The 14,431-nt window shown below is 28.0% G+C and overlaps 1 protein-coding gene across 4 annotated transcripts in view; it reads left to right on the top strand.

Moving 5' to 3' along the window:
• LOC142329956 (monocarboxylate transporter 9-like) overlaps nucleotides 1-14,431 on the top strand; it is a 202,052-nt gene that overhangs the window by 172,520 nt on the left and 15,101 nt on the right. For all 4 annotated transcript variants that reach the window (XM_075374940.1, XM_075374941.1, XM_075374938.1 and 1 more), the window contains exons 3-4: nucleotides 2,307-2,597; nucleotides 6,032-6,279. In XM_075374940.1, the coding sequence (XP_075231055.1) occupies nucleotides 2,307-2,597; nucleotides 6,032-6,279 (539 nt within the window). The remainder of the gene's footprint in view (nucleotides 1-2,306; nucleotides 2,598-6,031; nucleotides 6,280-14,431) is intronic.

Here is a 14,431-nt window from a genome sequence, read left to right as displayed (position 1 = left end):
TCTTTAAACACTAATAAAATTATATCTGTACTAGTCATGATGATGTGTAATATGTTAAAAAAATTATTTATCTGCAGTAAAATAAAATTAAGTCCAGAATCAAAACTGTCATGGTTGTAGTTTAACCAGATAGCTGCAATAAATAGTTATAGTTTTGTAATTCAGTAATTGTATTTATAATATCAGTGATAGTTATTGTTTTAATAATAATTTAAGACTTCTTTGCGATTACTTTATATCACTATAAAAAAAAATTAAACAACTTATTCTGATAACTGTTATTAAAATAAGAAAGTATACACAGAAATAATCTTGAAAATAAATGAAATCTAATGAAAAGCCAAATTAAAATATATTTTTTTTATCAGTCTGTATATAAGTTAATAATGATTATATTAAAAACATAACAGAATTAATAAAAATGTATTATAATACCAATATTAATGTAGTGTAGTATTTAAATATCTTTTCGTGTTATGCTAAGAAATAAAGATATTTTTTATATATTTTAGTTGTTTGTTTTTTTTTTATTTTGATAATTGATATTAAGAAAGAATATTTTAATAATATTACATCATTAAAAATAATAACTTCAAAAAAAAGTTAAAAATGTTTGTTTCAAGACCTACTGTTTATTACATTTTTTTTTTATCATAAAAATTTTAATTACATAAGTTTTATCATAAAATACTGATTAGAAAGCAAATCTCAGATGTGAAAAGTTGATTCAATGTAACCTTTAAAACGGTTTTGCTATCACTCAGGTATGGTAATGGAGGAGAATTTGTCATATTATAGGGTTCATTTTTATAGAACGAGAATTACCTCTAAAATTTGAATAGGATTTTATTGAATTTAAAGGACTGCTTCAGTGGGGATCTTATAGAATTACTACTATATTAAATTATTTAAAGGTACAAACTTTTGTAACAATAATACTGAATCAACTTTCATAATAAAATGTTTATTGTCATTAACTCAAATTAAGTGAAAAATACAGAATACAGATCATACAGTTCTCATGTTACCAGAATAGTGCTGTAGATTAGTCTCAGTGACCTAAGTCACAGGATATTTTTGTACATTAATTTATGAAAATCATTGTTTATATTTATTTAGAAGATATATAACGTTAAATTAAAACAAAATAGAAAAAAAAAATTAATAATATAGGAAGAAAATAAACTGTACCTTTTGAAGAAGAAACTGGTATCATGTGTATCATATACTGTCAGTTTCAGCAGAAAGGACCTGAATGTATAATATTAGAAATGTAAAATGTAGAAATAGGAACAAAGTAGAAAAAGATTCATCTTATCAAACTGCATAAAAAGAAATATCTGATGTAGTGAATGATTTAGTAGGTAGATTTCTTGATGTTTTTTCATGGCATTATATTACCAAAAAAGCCAACATACATAAACAGCTGGTACATTACAATCTCAACTTGAAAAACACCAAGACAGGATGCAGATGGATCAGAGAAATAAAAGAGAACCTGAAGGAAATTGGCCGTACACCAGAAGACACCACAGACAAGATAAAATTAAATGTAAAAATGACAAAAACACTTGCTTCATATTCACAAGAAAGAAACTCACAACACGAACATTTTCAACACCTGAGAGGGCACGGAGATCTGAACATATGAAAAAGTACTGGGAGGAGCACAAGGCCCAAACAGTCCCTTCGAAGATTCTTGGATAATGAATTGCCTAAAGTGATCTTATGTGACCATAAAAAATGAAAAAAATTATATATATATACGTATAGATATACAATATAATATGTACACCATATTTATAGCAAAAAACTCAGTGTAATCTAGCAAATTAAATTTAGTGTGATTATGGTAGTTTTTATTGGTAATTATTAATTTTAACAAAATAGTCATATTTAATGTACATATCTATTTGTTTGTTAGTTCTAATTTACCTTAAAAAGGTAAATTAGAAGAAAATTGTTTTGAGGGTTTATTATAAATAAATGTATGACGTGGAGGGGAGTAATTTTCTATGAAGGAACATTAATAACCATTAAAGAATCTATTCAAGAGGTGCCTACAGATTGCATTACATTAAACATTTGTATGTGCATAGTTTATTAGTGTTGTACATAACAATTTGCAATTATTATTGCTCTGAACTGTAATACTTATATAGTTGTTGAATGAAATTTTTTTTTCTTGTTAAAACAGAAGATTACTTTATACAGTATTATTACAAATTAAATAAATTAACTAAATTAACCTTAAGGTTTGCCAAAATATTTAAAATTAATTTTTTGATTGAATTATTTTTTTTTAGGGACTTTTGTGTTTGCACCATTAACACAATTCTTACTGGCTGAATATGGTTGGAGAGGTACAACATTAATTCTTGCTGGATTATTTCTTAATCTGTGTGTATGTGGTGCTTTAATGCGAGATTTGGCCTGGACAAAGGCAAGTTTTAAAAAAAATCGTAAAAAAAGTCGACGGCGACTTAGAATGAATACAACATCAAGTGCCGATTCATTTTCTGCTCAAAGTACTCAGCAACAAACACCAACATCTTGTCCTAGTGTTGATGAAATACGTAGATTATTACAACGACCTAGTAAGTACTGTAGTATTTATTAAAATTCAAATTATTATTTTAATAATAATTATAATTCTTAATATTTACTTGACATTTTAATTATCAAGCATTGACTTAGTAGATAATTGTACTTGTGTATTGAATGATTGATTCATTAATATTATATGTTTTGGAAGTCTCCAGAAATCTATTATAGCTTTTCTGTTTTGGAATATGTAGACTGCTATATTGCTTGCTCAGATTAGTATACATGTATCTTGATACATTTCTGGATCATGAGGCAAGTATGTGTTGTTAATTAGAACCCAACAACAGAATTGTGTTGGCTGACACAATGTATGATTAGTCTAACAAGTTTGAACTGTCTACTTATAGTAAAACACGTACTGTGCTGTTCTCTGCCACTCTGACACGCTTTATCTTGCTAAAAGTGGCGTCATATAATCAAGTTGAGGATTTAGATATCAGTTTGATTTTTTCAAGCATTAATCTTTATTTAATCTGGTCTTGATAAACTTAGATAACATGTTAAAAGCTTTGGTTAGAAATATGAAATGATTTAGTTTGCCTAATGTCATATTTGTAGATGTGTGTTAAATAAAATAATCAAACAGTTGTAGTCGATCACAAATTAAAACCAAATCACTCCCAAAAAAAAACTTTGCTATCCTCAAGAATAATCAACTTTCAGAAACTGAAAAAGGAAAGTGAAAAGTGGATTGGTTTCTTGCTGCATTCTTGACTGACTGCTTGTTCCAAGCATTTAAATGTGTGATATACTACTCAAATTTATACATAAACTTGTCCTCCACAGGAACTATACATTGTACATTACTACTAGCAAAGAAATCAACTTTGACATAATTTTGCATCTTGAGCACTTTATATATATGTTGCAGCATATAAAAGACTGAAAGGAGTAGTGTGTAAATGGATAAATAAATGTACCCTTTTTCTGTTGACAAATCAACAATATTGCCCTCACTGTGTCCAATGTAGAATCTTAGATATTTACTCATTGTTTTACTGCAATAAATTTTAAAAGTAGAAAGGTGTACCTAAATTAGTTTGAATCATCAAAAAGCAATAAATAACTATAATAGGTGATAGTATCCCAAGAGCAACTATATTATTTGGCCATTAATTAAGAAGACAATTGAATGTAGTAAATAGATTATGCTATTTCTCAGATTTGCACTTAAGCCTTTTATACTTAAAAAAATTACAATGTAGACTGGTATTGAGCAGTTAAACTGATTCATTTTCATCAGTTGTTGATTTTGTTTCTGAAAGTATATACAAAAAAATTAAAAAAATAATTAAATTTTTATTAACAATTCAACAAAACGATTTATTGGTACTTACTTATACATTACTTCAGTTCTCAATGAAGCCATAGTTAAAACGATGAAAAGAGTTTTTGTTAACAAAACGTAATAAAAGAATGCTATTTTTGCAGATTTTTTCATGGCTGTTGTTTAGTTAAAATCAAAAATAGTGTTCCATTGATAGAAAAAGCATTATTTAATGGTGATGTTAAGTGATTCACTGTTACCAGTTTTTAATAAAATAGTTAATCGATATTATAAACTATTTTTTTTTTTAATACTTAACCTCAAGACATGTGTGATCTATTTATTGCAATATATATGTGTGACATCAGAATAAAGCATTTGGCTTTTTTAAAGTGAATTGCCACTGCTTTCTCTCAGTTCTAATGGCCTGGTTAATACTAGAGAGATGTTCACAAGTAAAGAGTTTTAATATGCTGAACTTACTTTCACTTATATTCATACTTGACTTTATTTTTGAGTCCATCTCAGAAATTTGCCTCTTCTGTCTTGTGACATGTTTTAATCATCAGTTTCAGTCATCAGATTAAAAGGTATTAATCTGATTATTGTGTATATTAATATTTAAAACCACCGTGAGGATTGTTGTAAAGTATTCATTGGTTTAATTGTAACAAGTAATATAAATTATTTTAGGAAATCACAATAAAAGTGTTAAAATTATTGTCAGTTAATAAAAATTTCCATAAAATTAGGAAAATAATAGATAAATTCATATGTTTCTAAAACATACATGCAACTTGTGTACTTCTGCAATAAAGTTTGGTATAATGATAGTCTGAAATGTGTCGAAAGATCAAAAACATAAAATATATTTATTTAATTGGGTACTTCATATAATTGCTATCTAGCTGAAAAATATGGATAATAAAATGACTTTCAATTTCAAGATAAACTGCAAAATAAACTATATATGCAGCTATCCTATCGATGTACGAGGGATGTTTAATAATAATTAACGAGACAAATTGATGCAGAGAAAAATGATTTATTTAGTGACTATGAAACTTAAACATTTTCAGCGTAGTCTCCAGCAATATTTAGACACTTGTTCCACTGTTCTGTGAGCTTTCTGATTTCCGCAATGTAGAATTCTTTACCTTGCTGTTTGAACCAATCATGTACTGCTTTTTTGCAGTTTCGTTGTCATTGAACTTCTTGCTGCGTAAAAATGTTTGAGCAAGCCAAACAAATGAAAATCAGACAGGGTGGGGTCTGGGCTGTAAGGAGGAGCAACTTCTCTCAAGTGTTTCTCTCGTTCTTTGAGTGATGTGGGGGCATGCGTTGTCATGCAAGAGAATCGCATCTTTTGAGAGAGTGCCCTGACGTTTATGCCTTATCGTGGATCTCACTTTCTGTTGGAGCATGTTAGAACAGTATTCACATTTCACGGTACATTGTTCTTCTAAATAGTCACTAAAATTGGCTCTTTATAACATTTTCAACATACTGTTGTAATGAATAAATGTTTGTCAATTTCACATCCTCTGATAGCACAAATCTTATCACTGAAGGTTACTCTTCCAGCATACACGTTTCAAGTGGAGCTGACATTCTGAAATCAACAAAAGAGGTTATGTTTAGATTAATTATGATTGAGCAGATAATTAAATGTGTTCTCAAGGTTGCCAACTTGACCCTTAAAAAATTTCATTATCATTGAATGAATCATTTTTTCTGTACATCAGTTTCTCTTTAATTATTGAACATGCCTTATATGTTTTGTGCAGGGCTTTAATTAACTTATGTAGTTATGGTTTTAAATATTTTTTACTTACAATATGAGTATTAAGATGTTTTACATGATAGGAATTTGTTCCTGAAAAATATGGTAAGATGAATTTTGAGAAGAGAAAGATGGCTTACAAATTTAATTTATTTCTTACTTCTATTTATATGTCTTAATTTTATTTTGGCTTAATAGTATGCTGAAGTAATGAGTAGTCACATATTATTTTGTTAGACATTTTTAGAAGATATTTTTTTATAAAGAGATTTTTTATTAGATGAAAGCATCTTTCAACTTTTTTCTATGTTATAAAGAGATATTTAATTGATTTTTAATATAGTAAAGAGATTTTAAAAATACACTTTTTTCAGGTTTTATATCACCAACTGAATCAACAAATGAAGAGTGTCAGAGTCCAGAAGAAAAGGATGCTGCTAACAGACTTTGTAGTTCATTAGTAAATCTTCCGACCTTTGTTAGAAATGGTGAAAAGGTACCGTTAGAAGTTTTAGAGAAACTAACCACCCACAGGCAATTGTACACACTTCTAATGCAAAATTACCCAAGTCTTCTCATATCTTCTCGAAGTTTTAGTGATAGTGGATGTCTTCATGAACAGGTTAGTATTTTTGTTGAAATTGTTTGAATAATATTTACTAACCTAATTGTTGTCCTGTTACTGGGAAAAAGGTTTTTGTTATTCAGTATAGCTCAACTTCTTCAATATTTTTGGTTTGACCATCTTGTCTTCCTATCAAATCAATAATTAATTGTTTTTTAACACCAAGTAAAAGCAATTTAGAAATTCAAATAAAAACTGCTTCACATTTAGCCGCTTATAATTTACACATCACCTGTTACTGTTAATTTTAAGAATTTATAAAATAACTTTTTAGTAGTAAAAAATCATTTTTAAAAGTAATTTTACCTCTTGTTTTAGTTAAATTTTAATTCAGTTACAGTTTGTTTGGCAAATGGTGCTGGCACATGAGTTGCACAAACTCTTAGTTTTCTTGATTCAGTAACAGTGAGAGTATTGGTCTGCAGACAGTATTACAGAGAGAAAACTGTCTACAGTCATAGTTAAGAACCCTCAGCTCCAAAATTTTGTCTTTGCCAAATTTCCCTATGTCCGTAATATATTAGCTACTTCAGTAGCTAATCATAAGTCTTCTGCAGTAAAAGAAAGATTGTCTTTGATCTTTTCTTAACTGACTATGTAATCATCACATAAAACTGTCAGAACTGAAATCAGTTTCAGGTAATTTTACAATAAAAGCTTGAAAATTTTGTCTAACGTTGATTCAAGTTTTAAATAATTTCTCACAATTTTCTAAGTTTTGCAAACTGCCTTCCAGAAGTTTACATTTATTTCTGTAAATTTTTCTTTCAAAATTGTCTTCTAAATTGAATGTTATATTCTTTTGGCAGTGTAATTTTTAACACATACTCAGGCATTTAAGTCAGGATCGTATGATGGTAATCTGAAAACAGTATGTCCCTTTTCTACAAACAAAGAATCTATTTTGTACCTTTTAAATCACAGTTTATGTAATTTTATCAGCGTATACAATTCAGGTTTGAACATTTTATGTAAAAATGGTATCATGTTTTTAATGAGCCAGTTGATAATGTCTTGTTTTTTTGAATTCAGATTAGAGGTTGGATTTGAACATTGTGTTACAGTGTGTTGTCCATAATTATTAGAGATCTCAGTGATAGATTCTGTTGCGATTGAGACATAACCCATTTTTGAAAATTATTAAAATTCATATTGTCGTGGTAATTGCCCGTTTTATGACCCAACTTAAATATTAATAGAGCATTTTTGATAAAACCTCTCCTCCTTTAGAAACACGAGTTTGAATTTGTTTCAGATATTTTCCTTGTCTTTCGGCTTCTTTCTTCATAGAATTTTAAATACTGATTAACTCCTTGAGTCTGACTTTTGATAACACTCTTTCTCCCAATTTTACCGGTTTTTGCCGACATCATGGGTTTATGTTTAGACTAAAAAGTAACTTTCCTTTAAAGACAATAACACTATTCATAAAATTATTAACAAATAACAGCTGCAAATAAAAGTCAATTATGTAAGTATTAAGTACAGTTATCTATATATATAAAAATGAATGTTTGTCTGTCTGTATGTCTCTTATGCCTTCCTAAACCGTTCATCTGATAGCGATGAAACTTTGGGGAATGGTTGTATGCATGCCAGGAAAGGTTTCTGAATTAGTTTGGATCCACTAGGTGGCGCTGGTGTCGAGATATTTCAAAAAATTGTATTTATGGTCCGATTTGCCTTATATACAGAATACATGTTACTTACATGGAAAGAATTTTCTCTGCAAAAAATGAACCCGCTAGGTGGTGCTGGGGTTGAGATATTTAGAAAAATTATATTTATGGACCAATTTGGTTCATATTCAGAATATGAATATTAGTTACGTGAAAAGAAATATTTTTGCAAAAACTATACTCGTTAGGTAGGACTGGTGTCGAGTTATTTACAAAACAAACAAATGTACAAACAGACTTTTTTATTCTATATATATATATATATATAAAAGGCATGTTTGTATGTGTGTCCACTAAAGACCAAAAAACTAATGGACCGATTTACATGTGGGCAAAAGGGAAAAAAGGGAAAATGGGGAAAAGGAGGAAAGAGAAAAGGGGAAGGAGAATAAGTGAAAGGTAAAATTTGTGAAGTTCAGTTTTTTAATTTTTTTTTCAAATTTTAAATTGTGTTCATTTATACTCTCTCTCTACCACTCTTCAGCAATAGTGAAGAATTGCTGGGTCTGCTAGTTGGTTATAAAAAACATATCCAATATTTACAGAAAGATACATAAACACAGTGTTTTATGCTTGGAATTCTGATCTCAACTGAAAAATGTTTACTTCCACCACAAACTATTGCTGCGTTGCTATGGTTCCAATTTCTATCCGCCACCACTGGCAAACAACCTGAACAGTTTATTATTGTGCCTATTACTCATAACTGTGATTCTTTATTTACTCCCAGCATATTTATTTTCTGATCCAGAATATATTACATTCATGAAAGATAGGTTTGGTTTTAGAACTATGTTCCTCATTGGTGCAAATTTATAAAAACATGATTAAAAGTTTTTTTTCTGAATTTATTCAATGTTTGCTTTATATGAGTTATTTGGGAACTTTATAGATGTAACTAAAGGGAAAATGAATCTGATTTATTCTCAATTTTTCACGTGAATCATTTTTAAGGTCTTGCAGCAAATACAATTTCAACATAAAAAATGTTTCTCAAGAAATAGTTTTTTTGGTCATTTTTGTTAATATGTTAGAAAAGTTGGTTAGACCAAGTAAATAACTATATTTAAAATATAGGTATTGTAATCTAAGTAGTTGTTTTTATGATTCTATTAATAAACCTTTTAATTAATTTTTATCACCAAAAATTTATTTTGTAAACAGAACATCAAGATAGTGGAATTGGGTGAAGAATTACTCAAATAAATTAATTTAATTTGATTGAAAGTATGAGGTAGATCTTGTTATATATGAGGGATGATCGGAAAGTAAGTTACATCCCCTCTATGAAATAAACACATATTTGTAAGAAAATTTTTTGTTGAACAAAAACTACATATTTTTATCTATTTTTCAATATAATCACCAAGTTTTTCAAACACTTTTCATACTTGTGACAAGTTTTTTGAGAGAAATAAAGAGGAGGTAGTCGCAGGGTGCTAAGTCAGGGCTCTAAGGCGGATGAGACCACACTTCTCACTTGAATGTTTGCAATAACACCTTTCTCACATGAGTTGAATGGCTTTACAAAATTTTTTTACACATAATAAGATTCTGCATTGAATGTTGTTCCTCAGGGCATAAATTCACTGTAAACAACTCCCTCAGAATCGAAAAAGACTATCAGCATAACCTTTCCAACATGTGTGATGTTTTCACTATTTTTGGCTGCGGCGAATTTTTGTGTCTCCATTCATGTGATACTTGTTTAGTCTCAGGAGTGTAATGAAGCATCCAGCTCTCATCCCCTATGATGATTTTTTTCAAAAACTGTGGACCAGTTCTAGAATAACGTTGAAGAAAAGAAAGAGCAGATGCTAAATGTTGATGTTTGTGGTTGTTGGTAAACAAATTTGGCACCCATCGCGCATACATCTTACAGTAACCAAGCTGATCATGAATAATCTCAAACACACTACCATAACTGATGTTAAGTTCACTTGCAATTTCTCTAATTTTAATGTCCCAGTTACTCAAGATCATTCCACTTACACGTTCCGCATTACCCATCAGGTTTGCAGTTGAAGGATGCCCAGCACGCAGGTGTTCTTCCGTTTTGGAACATTTGGCATCATTTTTTGATCATGGGGCATGACATTGCATTCTCATCATATACCTCAACAGTTTGGTGATGAATTTCACAGCAATTGTAATTTTTTGCCCATAAAAATCGGCTACTGAATGCACTTCTATGCTGGACGAAACCTCTAGAGGACATGTCATGTTGACGACAATACACATGTACTGGATGTAAAGCAGAATTACTGTTGGGGGAACGTGATGACAACACAACCAGTGCTGCCACCACAAGACATTAATATATCCCTTTCAGTTCAAGAACAAGGCAATGGTGTAACTTATTTTTTGATCCACCTATCATAGTTGTAACTTGTTATCCAAGTGGTCCCATTATGTTAGCTAACTTTCAGATTATTTAAAAAAATAAATTTAAAGTAATAAAAAAATACATGTCCCAGTTGCAGTTAATAAATGGCAAATTCTTGTGGAAGCTATGTTTTGATATCTTGAGCTGGAATTCTAACTTGAGGTGCTGTTAATGGTATTGCTATATATCCTACTCTCAGTTTAGTGGACCTTAATTTGTTTTAAAATAATAAATAAAGTTGGGGTAAAAAACAAAAAGAGTTCAGTTTTTTAATGGATGAAAAATTATGGTTGTTAATCTTGCTGCTTACATTGCCGAATTGGTTAGAATTCACTAATTCTAACTAATTACAATAAATAGTTGAAATTAATGAGTAATTCAACCAATTACTAACTTTTAACGTGATAATTAAATTCTATTTAATTAATTATTTTTTACCTAAGTTTTACCTAAATGTCATGTTAACACTTTCTATACCAGCTTTGAGCTAAGCTAGAATATAGCAAAATGGTCTAGTTTATTGTGCTTGTACGTAGCCCACAGAGCTTTATTTGAAGTTATTGTAAATGAACTTTACTATAATCGACCACACTCTTAGAATGGTATTTTCTTTGACTTTCCCCATTCTGGTTGAATTTTTTATGAACAATGATGTCAGGAATGAGTCTGTTTGTCTTTAAATAGGTTTGTATATCAGTTGCAGTTTGTTTGTGGCATTGTTCCTTCTCGATTGTACCTGTGTTGTGTTTTTTTGTCGAAGCAGTTTGTATTTTTATTTTTATCACCAAAGATTTATTTTATAAACAGAACATCAATTGAAATAAGTATTTGAGATTGTTTTTGGCTTCTAAAAATTCAAGATTAAATGAAAATGAAAGCTTTTCCTATTTTCAAGATTATCATGATTATTCTGGATGTTAAATAGTCATTATCAATAAACTTCCAGATTACTATCAAGCTATTACAAGGAAAGCTCTGACAATGGGAAAGTCAAAATAAGACAAAAGAAAGCTACCTAGTATTGTACTAATTGTGATGATCAATTATTGAATTTTGAATTTTTTCAGACTACTTCAAAATTTATCATTTTAAGTTTAATTATTGTTGATATACTATATTTACTTGCATATTTCACGTCATCATGTAATTCATGCACCTGAATTTTTAAACAATATTTTTAATATCACAAAAAAAAAACAAGATATGAAGAAGCTAAAAAGAAGATTTAAAAGAAACCCTTTTATGTTGTGATAACACTTTAGTTGTTTACCATAAGAAATTTAAGTAATTTAAATATTTAAGTAGTATTGGAAAAACTCAGGATATAAACCAGCAAGGTGGTTTAACAGTGTGGAATTGAACGTGTAACTAGACCCTTTATTTATTTAAAATATACCATTGTCGTGGTAAAAAAAAATTGGTTCATTTAAAGCTAAAAAATGACTAATTCATGCTAACTTAGATTTTAATAACTTTATTCTAAATGCTAGTTACTTTGTGGTTAACTAAACAAAAGCCTGATATCCAGTTAAAATAAGCCGTACATAAAATACAGTATTAATGCAGTATTTGCACTTAATGAGGTATATTGGTTGAGAAATCATGCTTCATCTTTATATATGTACTCTATAGTAAATTAATTTATCTGAATATAACAGTAAATATTATTGTCTACATGGATTTTGAATCTGTCCTAAATGAAAAAACTGTTAACATAATTTTGTTAATATTTCAGTTGTCTTCTTACAAACTACTAGTAACCTTTACCTTGTTAAATTGAAGCTGTAAATATGTTAAAGTATTGAGAAAAGAACAAACAAACATTGCTTAGATTTAAATCAAAATGGGAAATTAAATCAAATTAAAATTAATGACCTTTTTGGTTAACCTTAAGATTATATAGTAACATTTATGAAACATATTTTTAGTTAATTGAATGTAACCTTTTGTTATCAGTATAGTTTAAGGAAATTGATTCGTTCTTGTTAATATTAATGAAGCTTATTAGAATAAATAATTGTTTTGTATACTTTATGTTTTTTCTTCTTTTGTCTTTTATCAGTATGTTGTATTTGATTGTTTCTTCCTTGTACATTGAAATAACTTATTGCTGTTAATTTATTAATTAGTTATTAAAACTTTATTCTGTCTTAATACTTAAATTATGTTATATTACTTTTTTCTATTAATAATAAATTGCTACTTTTTAAATATTTAAAAATAAATGTTATTGCTTTTTGATATTAATAATAATTACTTGCTTGGCATAAATAATTCTGTTCGATTATGTTTTATGTTCCTTGTCATTGTGTTTTATATTAGAAAAATTAATTATCTTTCTAGAAATAAATTAAACAATAAATAAAAAATAAATAATTGAATGTATAGTTAAGTTTATATACTCAAAGTGCCATTAATATTGAAATGAACAAGTATTCTATAGTTCCATAAAATTATTATCTTATGTGTGTATAATTCAGTCAGTGATAAGTAAAATAAAAACTTAGAAATTAATACAATTGCAAGATAACATTCAGCAATAAAGATCGTGTAAAATCTAGCTCATGTAACCCTGGAAAAACTGAGAAAAATAAGCATTAAAGAAAAAATAAATTAGTACAGATTAACATAAATTATTTATATGTAAAGTAGAAAGTATGTAAGATTTTTTTTTTTAATTTGTTAAGTACTATAAAAATTGTAATTAATGAAAAATATTATAAATAAAACAATCAATGGTCAAAAAAAAAGTTTTTGTGTATTTCAAAATGTTATGCTTTTATATGAAAATCAAACTAGCCACATGCAGATAGAATACATGCAAGAATTTTTTTCTTTTTTTAATTTTTTTAACTGCCTATGAAGGAATAATATAAGTTACACCACTTGAGTGGATCTTCAATGTTTTTACTTCCTTGTTCGAAGTAAAGGAAGTGTTGTGATTACAAAAAATGTTGGTTTTCAGATATCAACAGAAATATCCATTTTGACCATTGCTGAATCAATTTTGACTAGTTTCAGTGTGACGTCTAAATGTTTGTGCGTACATACAAGTGCATCTCGAATAAATCAAAAACAATTAACCATATGATGTTGAAATTTTGGATTTAGGACTGTTGTAACATCTAGTTGTGCGGCTTCCCTTTTGATTGTAATCGAATGAACCAAAAGTCTCCAAAAAAGCCCAAGATCCAAAAAAGGTTTAAATTTTGGACTTTTTCTTAACTGCAGTAATAAGCCCTTATTGAGAGCTTTTCAGTAATATATCATAAATAAGTGGTACTTATTTGCATTGGTTCTAGACTTATAGTCAAATGAAATTTTAATTAATGAAATATTTGGATCTTAAGAGGGGGAGGCAAACTAGTTCGAATCAGACTTCATCTCCTTTTTTATTTTTTTTAAATTTATTTTTTAAATTTAAAAAAAAATTAAATACATTAATTTATTAGTAATTATTTATTTATGATTGTAAAATGATTTTTACAATAAATAATAATAATAAAAAAATAAAAAAAATTGAAAAACTCAGAAGTTATTAATGAAATAAAATTTTATGTACTTTTAAAAATGTGTGTATGTAATTTAATAGGCATTTTTACAAATGTGTATATGTAATAGAGTTGGTGAAACATCTGATATTTAATATTAATTAAAAATTATAATTTAGAATCATATTATTTTTTGATTTTCTTAGCAAATTCTTATAAAAATTGTATATTTATTTAACACAAATATTTTTATTTAATTATTTGACAGAAAAATAAAATTAATTTTTGAATTGTATTCAATTTAAAGTGATTGTTTAAAACTTTTTTTTTACTTATGCATAATATGCACAAGATTTGTGGTGTGTATTTCAGATTTCTGGTGTGTCGTAAAAATAAAAGTTAATAATAATTAAACTATTCTGTTTAGTGAACTCCTGTGTACTGGTTAAAAATATTAATTTTCACCTTACAGTGTACAATAATCAGTTTTTGTTATTGAATTATTTGGTAAACAATTTATTTAAAGAATAATCAAGGGATTTTTACTCTAACCTAATATCATACTCTAATCTAATTTCAGGTGATTGTTGAAT

The sequence above is a fragment of the Lycorma delicatula genome, chromosome 9, assembly GCF_047948215.1.
Source record: "Lycorma delicatula isolate Av1 chromosome 9, ASM4794821v1, whole genome shotgun sequence".
Lineage (NCBI taxonomy): Eukaryota > Metazoa > Arthropoda > Insecta > Hemiptera > Fulgoridae > Lycorma > Lycorma delicatula.
The sequence above is the reverse complement of the archived record's forward strand: the minus strand, read 5'-3'. Positions and strand labels throughout refer to the sequence as shown.